We start from the raw sequence: 15,928 nt of genomic DNA, 5'->3' as shown, positions 1-15,928 counted from the left end.
AACAGTGTGATGTTTCAGTCTGCGTGGAACGTTGCTTCAAAATTTTCCACACTAAAAAACAATATGATTCTGTGTGAAATTTGTATGCAATTATTGTAGACGGGTGGAAAGATGTTATGTAATGCCATAATATTAGTTAAAAATAAATAACAATTGCATTCTTTTATCTGTATGACTTTTCTAAATTCTTAAAAACACCTATGTGATTTCTATAACTGTACCTTAAAGCTGTGCATTCAATAGTAGTGTCTTTTGCACAGAATTAAAGTAGAAAAGTGCAGCTTTAAAATGGTACCAAATCTGCCACAATCCAAAGAGTATATTTGATGCAGTGATTTTTTTTTTAATATTGGCAAAATTGCCTGGTTTCCAGGGACTGGTACATACAATAGGCCTGGTACAGTGTGTGTTAAGCTGTTACTGCTACAGAGCGAGGTAGCGCAGTGATAGAACACTGTACTCGCATTAGGGAGGATCGAGGTTCAAACCCATGTCCGGCCGTCCTGATTTAGGTTTCCCATGATTTCCCTAAATCGTTTCAGGCAAATGACGGGATGTTTCTTTTTAAAAGTGCATGGCCGATTTCCTTCCCATCATTCTCTAATCCGAACTTGTGCACCGTCTCTAATAACACAGTTGTCGACAGGATGTTAAAAACTAATCTCCTCCTCCACTAACACAATACTCCCTGCCCCCCCCCCTTTATACTGGTGTCACAATCTTACATGACAACTAGTGGTGAATTCTGCATTTCGTAGATGTGACCAGATACTTTTTTCTGATAGTGTTTATTAATATCCGTCAAACTTACACTTACGGAATGCTCCTTTGCTAGTATCGGAAATGGATTTATTGGTTATGGATCATTTTTATACAATCAGTGCAGTGTTGCACAAGATTGCAGGTAAGGTCACACATTGGTAACAATGAAGTTTTTATGCTTATCTTAAAAACAAGAAGCCTTCACCATATATACGATAGTGGTTCCATTAGCTCTGTTGAGGAGTGTTAATGGGGACTTGGCATGTGATCATCATACTCTTGTGGTATACAGAGTCCAGAATTCTTAAACACGGTGGTCTCACAGATCCGGGAATCGTGGAATTATAATACACTGCTGGCCACCGTAAATGCAACACCAAGAAAGACAAGAGGTAGCACAACAAAATTTATTTTGTAGATAACATGTTGACCAAGTATCAACAGATTACATTTACAGACGTCTGTGACATGTGGTTCCTGCCAGAATCAGTAGCCAGAGTAGCCACCATTGTTGGAGATCACCGCTGCCACACGTCTCGGCATTGAGTCAAAGAGACGTTGGATGTGTTCCTGGGGTACAGCAGCCCAAGCAGCTTCCACATGTTGCCAAAGATCATCTGGTGTGGCAGCTGGGGATGTAATCTGGGTCACTCGTTGAGCAACCATGGACCACATGTTTTCTATCGGCGAAAGATCCGGAGAGCGAGCCGGCCAGGGAAGCAATTCAATCTGGTTATTGACGAAGAACCTTTGGACAATGCGTGCCACGTGTGGTCGCGCATTATCCTGTTGAAATATGGCTGTGGCCGAGCCCTGAAGGTAAGGAAGGACAACTGGCTCCAGCACCTCAGATATGTAGTGCCGGCTATTTAAAGTACCGGCAATGCGTACTAGAGGCGTGTGAGAGTAATATCCAATACCGCGCCATACCATAATACCCGGTGCAAGACCAGTGTAGCGGTGCATAATGCAGCTGTCCAGCATCCTCTCTCCACGGTGTCTCCACACTCGAATCCAACCATCGTGGTGCTGCAGACAGAAGCGTGCCTAGTCAGTAAAGACAACGTCATTCCATTCAGCCGTCCACATCCGTCTGTCATCACACCATTGGCGACGGAGATGTCTGTGGTTCTGCGTCAATGGTAGACGAAGCAATGGACGTCTTGCGGACAGACCACTCCGCTGTAAACGGCGTCGAATGGTACGCGCAGACACTGGATGATGCGTTACAGACGCAATGTGCTGTGCTATGGTTCGGGAAGTCACTGAGCGATCCGTCACAGCCATGGGCACAATTTGCCTATCAGCACGTGCAGTGGTGCACCGAGGTGAATGCGATCGACCACGTCGGTCCGTCGTACCCTCCTGCATCCAACGGTCACATATCCGCGTTACAGTTGTTTGGTTTCGTCCAACACGACTAGCGATTTCTCTGTATGATAATCCACAATCTCGGTAAGCCACTATCCTTCCTCTGTCGAACTCGGATACTTGATCAAAAGATGTTCGCTGTTTTCTACGAGGCATACCTGATCGCCTTGTGAAACAACCACAAGGTAAACACACGTGCCGAACGTACACTCGTCGAAATCGCCAAGCCTTAAATGGCGCTATGAGGTGGCACCACAGGCGCGCGTGATGTGCGTCTGCGCTGAAATTCTAATCAGTTGCATATCTCATCGCTGCAAACTCATGGTGTAAATTTCACTTGATTCGGATGCTTCCTTCAGGGTGTTGCATTTATGGTGGCCAGCAGTGTATAAAAATCTCCAATGTCAGTGTGTCTGGGTGTTATGCGATGGAACCCAGTTTGATTCCCGTAATGTCAGGGCTTTTTTCTCAGTGGGAGGACTGGAACAAGGTGCAATCATCCTCACGAAGCCACCTGAGGAACTACAGAAGTGACATGTACTGGCTATGGGATCTGGAGAGCAGTGTGGTGACTCCATGGCCCTCCGTACCACATCCGAATGATGCCATTCACAGAGGACGATGTGGCGGGCAGGCCATACTGGACAGCTTGACAGGGCCAGCAGATGGAGCTTTACTTTTTATAATTTAAAAACTTTCACAAGCCTCTTTTCAGCTATTACACCACCAGCAGCTACAAAGAAAATATGTTGTGCAGTGAAATTTTGTTGGATCACTAGTGCATCTACAGAGTAGTTCCATTTCCAGATATGAAAAATGTTTATGTTACATTCAGCAATAAAATGAGAGGAATTATTTCAGAATAAATGTGATGTAAGATTATTTAACTAAGGAACAGTAGGTGACACGGTAACTAATGAACTATATACAAATTACAACTGTTCGCAGAAAATGATAAACTGAACAATAAACTTTGGTGACATGTTCCAAGGATGTGGTGAACAAAATAATCTTATCTCCAATAGGTCTTAATTAGATAAGATACACTAGAGAGATTAAGCAGATGTGTGAAGCAGCTGTGATTACACAAAGTAAAATTTTTTAACACAACAAGAGAAATTAGCTGAGTAAGATGGGGCATGGATGGGACTTTGAGTAACATCAGCAGTTGTAAACAACAAGTAAGGGAGTTGTGTCTGGTCATTCAGTACTAAGCTCGGGATGGATGGAAATATGTTTATTACTTTCCATTATTTCAAGATAGCTCATTTTCCTTCCTTTACAGATGTGACGACATCCTTCATGTTGCACCTTGTAACTATGACCACCTCTAAGCAGGTTATCTGCATGCAGAGTCTCCTTTTCTAAGTTTCTAAATTCTGTGATATTCCTTCAAGTGGTGTATATTATCCTGCCACAATGATCTATATAGAAACTGCCACAATTACAAGTAATTACATGTATTCCACTTTTCCAAAGCTGGAGAGTTGTCAGGCAAAAAGTGTCCAACAGTGTTTTGCACATAAAATCATGTTTTCAAGTTCCTGGATTTACACTTTCTGGCTAATCCAGTGAGGTGATGGGTAGCGAATGCAGTAAAGAAAAGAGTACACCTGTTGTTTCTGCTTTATTTGCATTATGGAATCTACCAAGGCAGGAGGGCAGCCACTGTTTGAGGCTATTTGAGTGCCTTCAATTCCATTTGGAAGTTGCCTTCTCTCATGGAGGTGTACATTAGGCAATGTATCATTGAATAAAAAGCAGTCCATTTATGGGTTGCTGTGTATTGACAATTGAAAGGTTTCCTATAAATCTAAAACTATGAAAATGATCACTGATGTCTATGGTTAGAGCTAAATGAGTTATGCAGTTATGCTCAAACTCCATTACGAATTTTATACTGTTGGATCAATCCATATGAAGTGGTCCAGTGATGGTTGCTTGACCATTTTTAAATATTTAAATTTTTTTTAATATGATTGCCCTATATTTGAGAAGTTCAAAACAGTTTTTTAAACTAATTTATCTTGCACCTTTACTGGATGGTGGTCATTTTTATTTGTAGGTGCGTGACGAGTTTTCAGTCTGGAGACATTAGCGAAAATTTGAATATTTCTGTACTGGATTAAGTTGCAACATTGCAACTGACATGATTGTTTTTAGAAAAGTGTCTTCTACAACATTGTCTATTACACAAAACACCCTACATTCAAAAATAACCAGTCAAAATGACCTCCAAAGTTTGGTATTTAAATTTTCAAAAATCCACTTTTTAGGACCAAAAATAACAAACAAGGAGAGATTTATGAGTGTCTCTTTTTCCCTATAGCTAGATATCATACACTACTAGCCTCATATAGAGCAAGAACACTTACAAATGTTTCCTTAACTTTTTATGAATTTTTGAAACTTGAAAATTTTCATTTTTTGTAAAGTTTGGGGATAGTTATCTCAGGTGGAACTGAATATAAAAATATGATTTTTGCACAGTTTGTACACCTACATGATAGCAACGTACTGTAAAAATTTCAACATTGATATCTGACTGTGAACAAAGATATGAATTTTTGAAAACGAGGAAATAATTCACATTACTCTACAACTGGTCTTACGGCTGTTGCCTAGTTAAATGGTTTATTGTTTCATTGTAATAAAATTTAACTGTGACATATATTTAGTTAACACTATTACCCAATATTCATTTAGTTTATTTATTTTTAATAATGCAATATTAAACAATAGGAGCTTACACTTCTGTTCCATGGTAATAAAAATGCCCATTTACATTTAGATTTATTGTCAATAAAGAAGTACATTATTGCCGAGTGTGACACTGTAGAAGCACATTATTGCTGAGTGTGGCATTGTTGTAGTCAGTCTGTTCTGAAACGTCTGCTGGAGTGGATGTACATACTTCATTGAAACTGTAGAATGTGTTATGTGCTTTGTTCCGTTTTGAGAGATTAACTGGAATGCAATAACATGGATAAACAGTGCTCTGTTGGATAAATAGCAAGTGAAGTGTGACACAAAACAGTTTTTTGTTCAGTTTCAAAAAACTTGAAAAATGTCAGTCACTTTGATGAAGTTAGACAAACTTTATTTTTTTAAACTTCGAGTAAGTTCTTCTGTGTAACATCAGTGTGTATCATGAGAAGAAATATATTCTGAAGTACAACCACATTTTTGGAAGAAAATGTTGTGAGCCACTTAAAGTTCTTAAGAAGCCTATTACTAAGGGTTTGAGGGAATAAAACTTGAACATTTGTCCTTGTTATGTGAAAGTGAAACAGCTTCCCAAGTGAAATGTAATGTGATTCCTGGAAATTCCTTGTGCCCAAATCGTTACTCAAAAGTATTTGTTGTGAATCCAGAATCAGAATCATGTAACCTTATTAATGACATTTATATTCCTAAAGAGAAAGCTGTTAACATATTGAATTTTGATTGTTCTAAGTTGGACGTATCTCCTACTTCGAAAATAATACAATTAAGTAGCAGAGAAAGAAAAGCAGTTAGCCTATTGAAAATAAGGTACAACAAATTTCAGACAAAATTGGAAAAGACTTGGAATCATGCTTTAACAATACAGATACCAACATTATTTCTAAAGAAGAAGAAAACCTACCACCAGCATCATCTGACACTGAATATTTGAGCTTAATAGAGAAATTAAAAACTAAATGTTCAGTGACATCTAAAGAGGAAAAAGTTAAAATTTTAAGTTTGCTCCCTGACTCATGGTCAAGATAAAAAATTGTTCATGAATTCAACGTTTCTCATCGTTTGGTTAAACTAACCCAAAAATTAGTGAAAGAGCAAGGCATTCTTCTTGTTTTAGGAAAGAAGAAAGGAGTAGGTATAAGTGAAGAAACAACTGAAAAGCTCCAGCACTTTTTTGAAGATGATGAAAACAGTCGAATGTACCCAGGTTGCAAAGACAGCAAAAGAGTCATTATAAATGGAGTAACAAAGCAGAAACAACTAGTGCTGTCAAATTTAAATGACCTTTGTGTAGCTTTCAAAAATTCTCATCCTGAATGTAAAACTGGAAGGTCAAAATTTTGCGATCTCCACCCTAAGTGGTGTATTTTGGCTGGATCCGCAGGAACGCACACTGTATGTGTTTGTTTATATCATCAAAATTTCAAACTATGATAGCGGGTGCAAAAACTTTGTGATCTTAACTACAAAGAGTTACTAGATTTAATGGTCTGTGACACTAACAGTTATGACTGCATGATAAGTTTGTGTAATAAATGCCCTGGTAAGGAAACCGTTATTGAATTGTTTCACAAATATGATGAGGAAATGCCAGACAATATTACCTTCAAACAGTGGGTCACAACTGACAGGGCAGAAGTGATAACAGTGGTTAAATCTCAGGAAGAGTACTTGGAATCTTTAACTGATAACTTACAAAAACTCGAAAGTCACCGCTATGTTTCTAAAAACCAAAGGAAGTTATTGGACAAAAAACTGAATGCATAGTGATATCTGATTTTGCAGAAAATTTTACATTTGTGATTCAGGAAGCAATACAATTTGCATTCTAAGTGACTAATTGGGGAACAACACTTTGGCTGTACCTGTGTTTCAAAAGTATGTGATAAATTACATAAAAGAAAATTTTCCCAATGTTCAGAAGAAGAAGTGGTTCTGTATATGAAAACAACACTTCAAACCAGATTTGAAAACTGTATAGCAATAAAAGAAACGAAGCATTTACACAAATTCCTTGGTATTGCAGAAAACTTAGTTTGATGCTATGTAACATCAGAAACCGAAATTTATGAGGATCATTGTGTCAGTAAAATTACATCTCTGTCTCTAATGTTGAATGACATAGTGGCACATGTATATGATGGACAGTGGTGGCTTGCAGAGGTTAAAAGAATAAGTTTGGTAAACAATGACGTTTTTGTGCATTTTTACCATCCTGCTGGCCCAAGAACATCATTCAAGAAATCTACTACTGACAAAGTTTGGATACCAATGAAAAATGTTTCCTTAAACTTTCAGTGCTTGAACTTACCACACCAACTGGGAGGTCTTATTCTATATCACAGAAGCCGTCTGAAGAAATAAGTGTTCTTAACATTCACCATCAGGTTTAGGAACAGTAACATCTCGAAGGATGTTAATTGAAAATATTTATTCTAAGCATGTCAAAATAATATAAATGTTAATTTCAGTGATGTTTCCACTTTTTGTATATAATTCAGTATCTTACTTCAATAATAATTGTATATCTCGCCAATATCACACATGAATAGGCAAAAGCCATAAGATCAGTTGTAGAGTAATGTGAATTATTTCCTCATTTTCAAAAATTCATATCTTTGTTCACAGTCAGATATCAATGTCGAAATTTTTACAGTATGTTGCTATCATATAGGTGTACAAAATGTGCTAAAATCAGATTTTTATATTCAGTCCCACCTGAGATAACTATCCCCAAATTTTACAAAAAATGAAAATCATCAAATTTCAAAAATTAATAAAAAATTAAGGAAACATCTGTAAGTGTTCCTGCTCTATATGTGGCTAGTATGATATCTAACTATAGGGAAAAAAACAAAAAAATAAAATAAAAACACTCTCATAAATCACTCGTCATTATTTTTGGGCATAGAAAGGGAAGTTTTGAAAATTTGGATACCAATCATGTGAATTGCAATATTGTAACTTAACCCAGTGCAGAGATATATTTTTGCTAACGTCTCTAAACGGAAACATCGCTGCATGCTTACAAATGAAAATGGCCTCCATTCAGTAAAGGTGAAAAGTAATTTTTTTTAAAAAAACTGTCAGAACTTCTCAATTATAGGGTAAACACATATAAAAAAATTAAAATATTTAAAAATGGTCAAGCAACCGACTTTAATTTTTATTGGACCTCATACTCGGATTGGCCCTGTTACATTTAGAATTTAGCTGCTTGATGGGTTTTTGAAGTTGTCTGGTAGTACCTGTACTTAAGAACAACTGATAATCAACAAACCTAAACCATTATTCAACTTTAGAAGACAGTGGATTATTCTCCAACAACTGTTTTCAAAACTGTCCATGAAGATTTCAGCAAGGATACAACTGAGGGGGTATCCCATAGCTACATCATCCAGTTGTTTATCAGAGTCCAGCAACTGATCATTTTCAAATTCAAGTTTTTTTTTCTCCAGGTTTTATAACGCAGATTTTTTCCATGTTACTTTCTTATTAAATTTGAGACTAAAATGTCCTTTTTTGAAAAATTTAAATAGAAAATTATTAGAATACGCAAATTTATTTACAAGTTTTAATAATTTTCAATTTAAATTTTTCAAAAAGAGGACATTTTAGTTTCAAATTTAATAATTATTAGAATAAGCAAAATTATTTACAAGTTTTAATGGCAAGGTAAGCATTTCTGAAGAAGAGAAATCTGTTAACATCGAGTATAGATTTAAGTGTCAGGAAGTCATTTCTGAAAATATTTCTATGGAGTGTAGCCATGTATGGAAGTGAAATGTGGACAATAAATAGTTAGGCAAGAAGAGAACAGAAGCTTTTGAAATGTGGTGCTACATAAGAATGCTGAAGATCAGATGGGTATATCACATAACTAGTGAGGAGGTATTGAATAGAATTGGGGAGAAGAGAAATTTGTGGCACAACTTGACCAGAAGAAGGGATCACTTGGTAGGACATATTCTGAGGCATCAAGAGATCACCAATTTAGTACTGAAGGACAGCGTGGAGGGTAAAAATCGTAGAGGAAGACCAAGAGATGAATACACTAAGCAGATTCAGAAGGATGTAGGTTGCAGTAGGTACTGGGAGATGAAGAAGCTTGCACAGGATAGAGTAGCATGGAGAGCTGCATCAAACCAGTCTCTGGACTGAAGACCACAACAACAACAACAACAACATCATTTACAAGTTATTTCTTCAGTAGTATAAATCGCAGACACAAATTAAAATATTAAATACTATATTTTGATTGCATTAATGGTTGTGTATGTTGTCTATTTCAGAAGGCCTTTTAACCGAAATCCTGTGTGTTCAGTAATCTTTTTGATGTGCCTGTCTGTATATCAATTAACTGCATGCAAACTACCAGTATAATAAACTAAATAGTTTCAGAGCTGTACAAAAACAATTGATTTTCTCAGAATAAGATTGTGCACAGCCAACGTACTGATTCCATTCTTTCTGTGCAAAGTCAGAAACTTTGCAACTCCCCATAATGGCCTGTCTCAGGCAATATCACATTTAATTTCAGTATCACAGAAGATAATTAACAGGTGCTTCTTGTACAGGAACACCTCCCATATGGGCACCTAACGAGGGTATATATGTGGGTAGGGGGCAAGGATTTTTGCCGGTGAAAATACACTATACCGTGGGTGAAAGTACATATTTTCAGTGTTATGTTAAAATAGGCTTTCACTAATAGCTGTAAAACCTGATGCGTGATAACACATACACTGCATATTTTCGTATTATGAAGGTATAAATACAAATTCCACCAAACACACCACGATAACTTCTGAAGCTCTTTTTCACTGTGTGTTACCCTTTAATATATATCAAAAACACAAATATGCCAGTAAAATTTTAAATAATTACACACATGGTTGGTCTTCTGGGCCTGAAATTTTAGCTAAAAGGCTGGTCCTCAAGGTGTTAAGTTTTGAACGAGAGTCAAATGTTGCACGATTTCAGAAACTCATTACAAATTCTCACAAGCAATATAATTCATCTCTCGTTAGAGGAAATTTACTTTGAAACTGACACTTCTCAAATCACCATTTGCAGTACTTTCCCGTGACATGTTTGAAATGTTAACAGTTGTAATGTCACACTACTCGAAAGCAGTTTGTTGTTACGAAGTATTGCATAGCCTTTGCCCTAAAGCCTCTGACACATTTTGCAGTAGGCACTGTGTTTTGTTGTTGCAAATGGTGCATTTTCTTCGCAACTAAAATTTTATTTTGGTGTTATTCCCTTGTTTACCTTGAATAATGATAAAAGGTGAGGAAATGAATTAAAATTTGTGCCATGGCCAGGACTTGAAACTGGGTCTCTTGCTCTACTAGGCAGATATGATAACCGTTACACCACCATAGCAGTACAGCTCATGTAGTTACACTGACTATTCTAGTTGAATGCCCTCTCTAACACAAATCTCAATTCACGTCTTCAGCCCATTTTTCCCTTCTTAAATCATCACTATTACCAAGGTTCTCCAGTATTGGAATAGACCTCAGCATTGGACATAAGGGGGAAATCCTGCCTGTACCTCAGAAGGTGTAGGTGATTTGTTGATCTGATGGAATTACAATTTTCTTAAGCCATACGAGTCACAGCTTTAGCTTCAACAATGACAGAAGCTGAAGAAATGAATTAAAATTTGTGCCAATGCTGGGACTCGATATTGGGTCTCTTGATTTACTAGGCAAGTGTGCTAACCATTACACCACTGTAGTGGTACAGCTAACACAGCTGTCCAACACTACCATAGTCCATTGCCCTCCCTAACACAAACCTCAATTCACACCTTCAACCCATTTCCCCTTCTTAAATCATCACTATTGCTGAGGTTCTCTGCACTATTGACAATTTAAGAAGGGGAAAATGACGTGAAATTAAGTTTGTTTTGGGGAGGGCACAGGACTAGGGTAGTTGTACAGCTGTTAGCAGTACTGCTATGGTGTCATAAAGGTTAGCACATCAGCCTAGTAAAGCAAGAGGACCCAGTATCAAGTCCCAGCATTGGCACAAATTTTAATTCATTTCTTCAGCTTCTATTATTGTCGAAGATAAAGCTGTGACTCGTATGGCTCAAGAAAATTTTAATTCCATCAGAGTTCTTATTTATGTTTCATTGCTGGAGTATTACTCTACAGCAAGGGGTTAAAGCAAAATTCTTATCAGTCAAAATTACAAAAATTTAACCGAAAACCAAAACTGTGAAAATTCCCGGAATTCTAAAAAAAATTTTGGGTTTTCCCCAACTGAAGCAAACAAACTTCTTACCTAGTTTTCCGTCATCATCTCCTCTGTCAGTAGAGGAGCCTTTCCTCTTTGCCGCAATGTTCTTGAGTATGGGCATGCGGCCGATGAAGGGGAGCTTGGACTTGGAGCCGGCCGCCGCCTGCGCCGGTGCGCCACTGGCACTCGGCCCTCCTCCACCTCCCACACTGCCGGCCGCGCTGCTACTGCCGGTGCCGCCGCCGCCGCCTCCGACGACGCTACTCCCGCTCCGCTTGGCCTTGCTGCGCGATTTTGCTGCAGACTCGGCAGTGGCTCGCTCGAACTTCGTCTCGCTGTCGTCCGCAGCCGCGATGTGCGACGGGTCACCGCGCTTGCTCCCGGAAGGTGTCCGTCGGTCCGGCGGGCTGCTCTTCACGGTGGGGCTCGACCTTGCGAGGTAAAAATTATTGTACAGTGCGAGCCAGTCCCAAACGACAATACTTATATCGAGCAATTTTGTTGTGGATTGTATAATTTTGAGGCATCTGACTGTTAAGAAATTACAATACGATTACACTCTCTTTATACAGTTTGTTCTCATTACTGTTGCAGTGTTACAAATATTTCAACACCACTGATGTCTTTCCAGCCCGAGTGATGTCTGGTAAACACAAACAAATTTTTGTTTCAAAGCATTTATATTGGCTTTATTTTTAAAATAGTCAGACAATTTTTTGTTTCACGTGGAGTGTACAAGGTTGCGATAACGCAGCGTTGTACTTCTCTGTGGGCAGTGGCGATCACTAAGATGTTCTAGCGGAAAAAAAGAAGATGGGAACCTGCACAGCCAAGAGCCTCACTGGGTTTCATTACAATAACCGAAGTTGAAAGCTTTGTAATTGAGCCTGCAATTAATGTAATGAAAATTCTCTACATCCGTTACGAGCTAATTGATCACAATGTGGTCTGTTCCCAGCGATAACATTTGCATTGTATACAGCCGGAGATGAATTTATGAATCAGCCAAAAAAACTTTTATATGAGAAGACTTACTAGACAAGAAGTTCAGTATATTTCATTGTTGTTGTTGTTGTGGTCTTCAGTCCTGAGACTGGTTTGATGCAGCTCTCCATGCTACTCTATCCTGTGCAAGCTTCTTCATCTCCCAGTACCTACTGCAACCTACATCCTTCTGAATCTGCTTAGTGTATTCATCTCTTGGTCTCCCCCTACGATTTTTACCCTCCACGCTGCCCTCCAATACTAAATTGGTGATCCCTTGATGCCTCAGAACATGTCCTACCAACCGATCCCTTCTTCTGGTCAAGTTGTGCCACAAACTTCTCTTCTCCCCAATCCTATTCAATACCTCCTCATTAGTTACGTGATCTACCCACTTTATCTTCAGCATTCTTCTGTAGCACCACATTTCGAAAGCTTCTATTCTCTTCTTGTCCATACTAGTTATCGTCCATGTTTCACTTCCATACATGGCTACACTCCATACAAATACTTTCAGAAACGACTTCCTGACACTTAAATCTATACTAGATGTTAACAAATTTCTCTTCTTCAGAAACGATTTCCTTGCCATTGCCAGTCTACATTTTATATCCTCTCTACTTCGACCATCATCAGTTATTTTACTCCCTAAATAGCAAAACTCCTTTACTACTTTAAGTGTCTCATTTCTTAATCTAATTCCCTCAGCATCACCCAACTTAATTCGACTACATTCCATTATCCTTGTTTTACTTTTGTTGATGTTCATCTTATATCCTCCTTTCAACACACTGTCCATTCCGTTCAACTGCTCTTCCAAGTCCCTTGCTGTCTCTGACAGAATTACAATGTCATCGGCGAACCTCAAAGTTTTTACTTCTTCTCCATGAATTTTAATACCTACTCCGAATTTTTCTTTTGTTTCCTTTACTGCTTGCTCAATATACAGATTGAATAACATCGGGGATAGGCTACAACCCTGTCTCACTCCTTTCCCGACCACTGCTTCCCTTTCATGCCCCTCGACTCTTATAACTGCCATCTGGTTTCTGTACAAATTATAAATAGCCTTTCGCTCCCTGTATTTTACCCTTGCCGCCTTTAGAATGTGGAAGAGAGTATTCCAGTCAACATTGTCAAAAGCTTTCTCTAAGTCTACAAATGCTAGAAACGTAGGTTTCCCTTTTCTTAATCTTTCTTCTAAGATAAGTCGTAAGGTTAGTATTGCCTCACGTGTTCCAACATTTCTACGGAATCCAAACTGATCTTCCCCGAGGTCGACTTCTACTAGTTTTTCCATTTGTCTGTAAAGAATTCGCATTAGTATTTTGCAACTGTGGCTTATTAAACTGATTGTTCTGTAATTTTCACATCTGTCAACACCTGCTTTCTTTGGGATTGGAATTATTATATTCTTCTTGAAGTCTGAGGGTATTTCGCCTGTTTCATACATCTTGCTTACCAGATGGTAGAGTTTTGTCAGGACTGGCTCTCCCAAGGCCGTCAGTAGTTCCAATGGAATGTTGTCTACTCCGGGGCCTTGTTTCGACTTAGGTCTTTCAGTGCTCTGTCAAACTCTTCACGCAGTATCGTATCTCCCATTTCATCTTCATCTACATCCTCTTCTATTTCCATAATATTGTACTCAAATACATCACCCTTGTATAGACCCTCTATATACTCCTTCCACCTTTCTGCTTTCCCTTCTTTGCTTAGAACTGGGTTTCCATCTGAGCTCTTGATGTTCATACAAGTGGTTCTCTTATCTCCAAAAGCCTCTTTAATTTTCCTGTAGGCAGTATCTATCTTACCCCTAGTGAGATAAGCCTCTACATCCTTACATTTGCCCTCTAGCCATCCCTGCTTAGCCATTTTGCACTTCCTGTCGATCTCATTTTTGAGACCTTTGTATTCCTTTTTGCTTGCTTCATTTACTGCATTTTTATATTTTCTCCTTTCGTCAATTAAATTCAATATTTCTTCTGTTACCCAAGAATTTCTACCAGCCCTCGTCTTTTTACCTACTTGGTCCTCTGGTGCCTTCACTACTTCATCCCTCAAAGCTACCCAGTCTTCTTCTACTGTATATCTTTCCCCCATTCCTGTCAATTGTTCCCTTATGCTCGCCCTGAAACTCTGTACAACCTCTGGTTCAAATGGCTCTGAGCACTATGGGACTTAACAGCTGTGGTCATCAGTCCCCTAGAACTTAGAACTACTTAAACCTAACTAACCTAAGGACATCACACACATCCATGCCCGAGGCAGGATTCGAACCTGCGACCGTAGCAGTCGCGCGGTTCCGGACTGCGCGCCTAGAACCGCGAGACCACCGCGGCCGGCACAACCTCTGGTTCTTTCAGTTTATCCAGGTCCTATCTCCTTAAATTCCCACCTTTTTGCAGTTTCTTCAGTTTTAATCTACAGGTCATAAGCAATAGATTGTGGTCAGAGTCCACATCCATATTTCATTACAATAACATTAAACACTTCGCATCTCCGAACCTGTAATTACTGGTACGTCAAATAATTAAAAATGTAAAGTATATCGATTGAAAATGTTATTCGAAGATAACGCACAACTTCGAGTATTTCTCTGACTTTATAATTATGAAGTTTGTTCTACAAGTCACAATAATTAACCCTGAACTCAGTTATAATTCTCATCTGATGGGAAGAGTATTTCAAAGCTGCAAAAGACCTAATATTTTTACGGAAAAAAGGTAAACTTACGGCACAATGGCTCCAGTTGTGTGGCATTTCACCACATTTCCTAAAAGTTTGTTGGCGATGAATTAATAAGCCCTGCAATAAGCACCAACACCAATTTAAAGAGAAAAATCGCACTGTGTTCATAATGTTATTGTGGAGAAATCTGTAATGTTAGTTCATTGTTTGTTCCCTAAAGTATATATCATATTCCAGCTTCAACTTCTTACCAAGTTCTCATCAGATAATCTGTTTACAAAGAAAGAAAAAGGAGAAAATACTAAGGCAATATATTATTAAACCAAAATAAGTTTTATACACACACTCAGGCGTGTTACACAGTACAGTAACTTGTCACGGCACAATAGGCTATTTTCCTATGTTAACACTATGGCTTGGATTGTTGTTATTCTGATTGATTACAAAATTTGAATAGCATTTACAGTCAATATTCTCACAAAAATCTGTTACTTTTATTTAATTAAAGCTTAAAAATAATTAAATATCAGGATCTGGTCACCCGTTACTGTCTGATGCTCTGGTGATGTCATGGACTAGCAGTAAGACGAAGCTATAAGTGTGTTACAGGAGCATTAGCAGAAGTTACAAAGTTACCAGATTTATATTTACTTTTTCTACAAACAGTTTAGCTATTCAGTGATGGAAAATGCAATTACAACTTTTAAGTAACAACAGAAAGAAATTTTGTGAATCTTGACAGAGGAAGCCCTGTGAAAGTTGACGCATTTATGGAGATACTATATCCAGCAGGCATTCTGTGGCACGACAGACAGCACATCTGACTGCAGATGAAGAGGTCACATGTTCTAATGCTGGAAGGGTCACATATTTTGAAAAATTTCACATGAAATACGAAAATGGCATTATCAGTAACTGATTGTAACATTTGTTTCGATTGTGAGTGTATTATATACAGCACCACATCAGTCTTAGTCTGAGAAATGGCCAACAGAGGATAAATGCATTTACTTTGTGACAAACAATTCACTTTTTTGGAAAACATTGTTAGTAGTGAAAATATCACCATACGCCCACGGTACAATGAGGTGTAGGACGATGAGATTGTACGGAGAGATACAATGCGAGTACGACACACAGGTGACAC

General features: G+C 38.3%; 1 protein-coding gene across 5 annotated transcripts in view; it reads right to left on the bottom strand.

Moving 5' to 3' along the window:
* Window positions 1-15,928, bottom strand: part of LOC126106779 (zinc finger matrin-type protein CG9776-like) — a 268,248-nt gene that overhangs the window by 22,634 nt on the left and 229,686 nt on the right. For all 5 annotated transcript variants that reach the window (XM_049913158.1, XM_049913157.1, XM_049913159.1 and 2 more), the window contains one exon: window positions 11,155-11,540. In XM_049913158.1, the coding sequence (XP_049769115.1) occupies window positions 11,155-11,540 (386 nt within the window). The remainder of the gene's footprint in view (window positions 1-11,154; window positions 11,541-15,928) is intronic.

Source organism: Schistocerca cancellata, chromosome 10 (genome assembly GCF_023864275.1).
Source record: "Schistocerca cancellata isolate TAMUIC-IGC-003103 chromosome 10, iqSchCanc2.1, whole genome shotgun sequence".
In the NCBI taxonomy this organism is placed as follows: Eukaryota; Metazoa; Arthropoda; class Insecta; order Orthoptera; family Acrididae; genus Schistocerca; species Schistocerca cancellata.
This window is presented reverse-complemented; position numbering and strand designations above follow the sequence as displayed.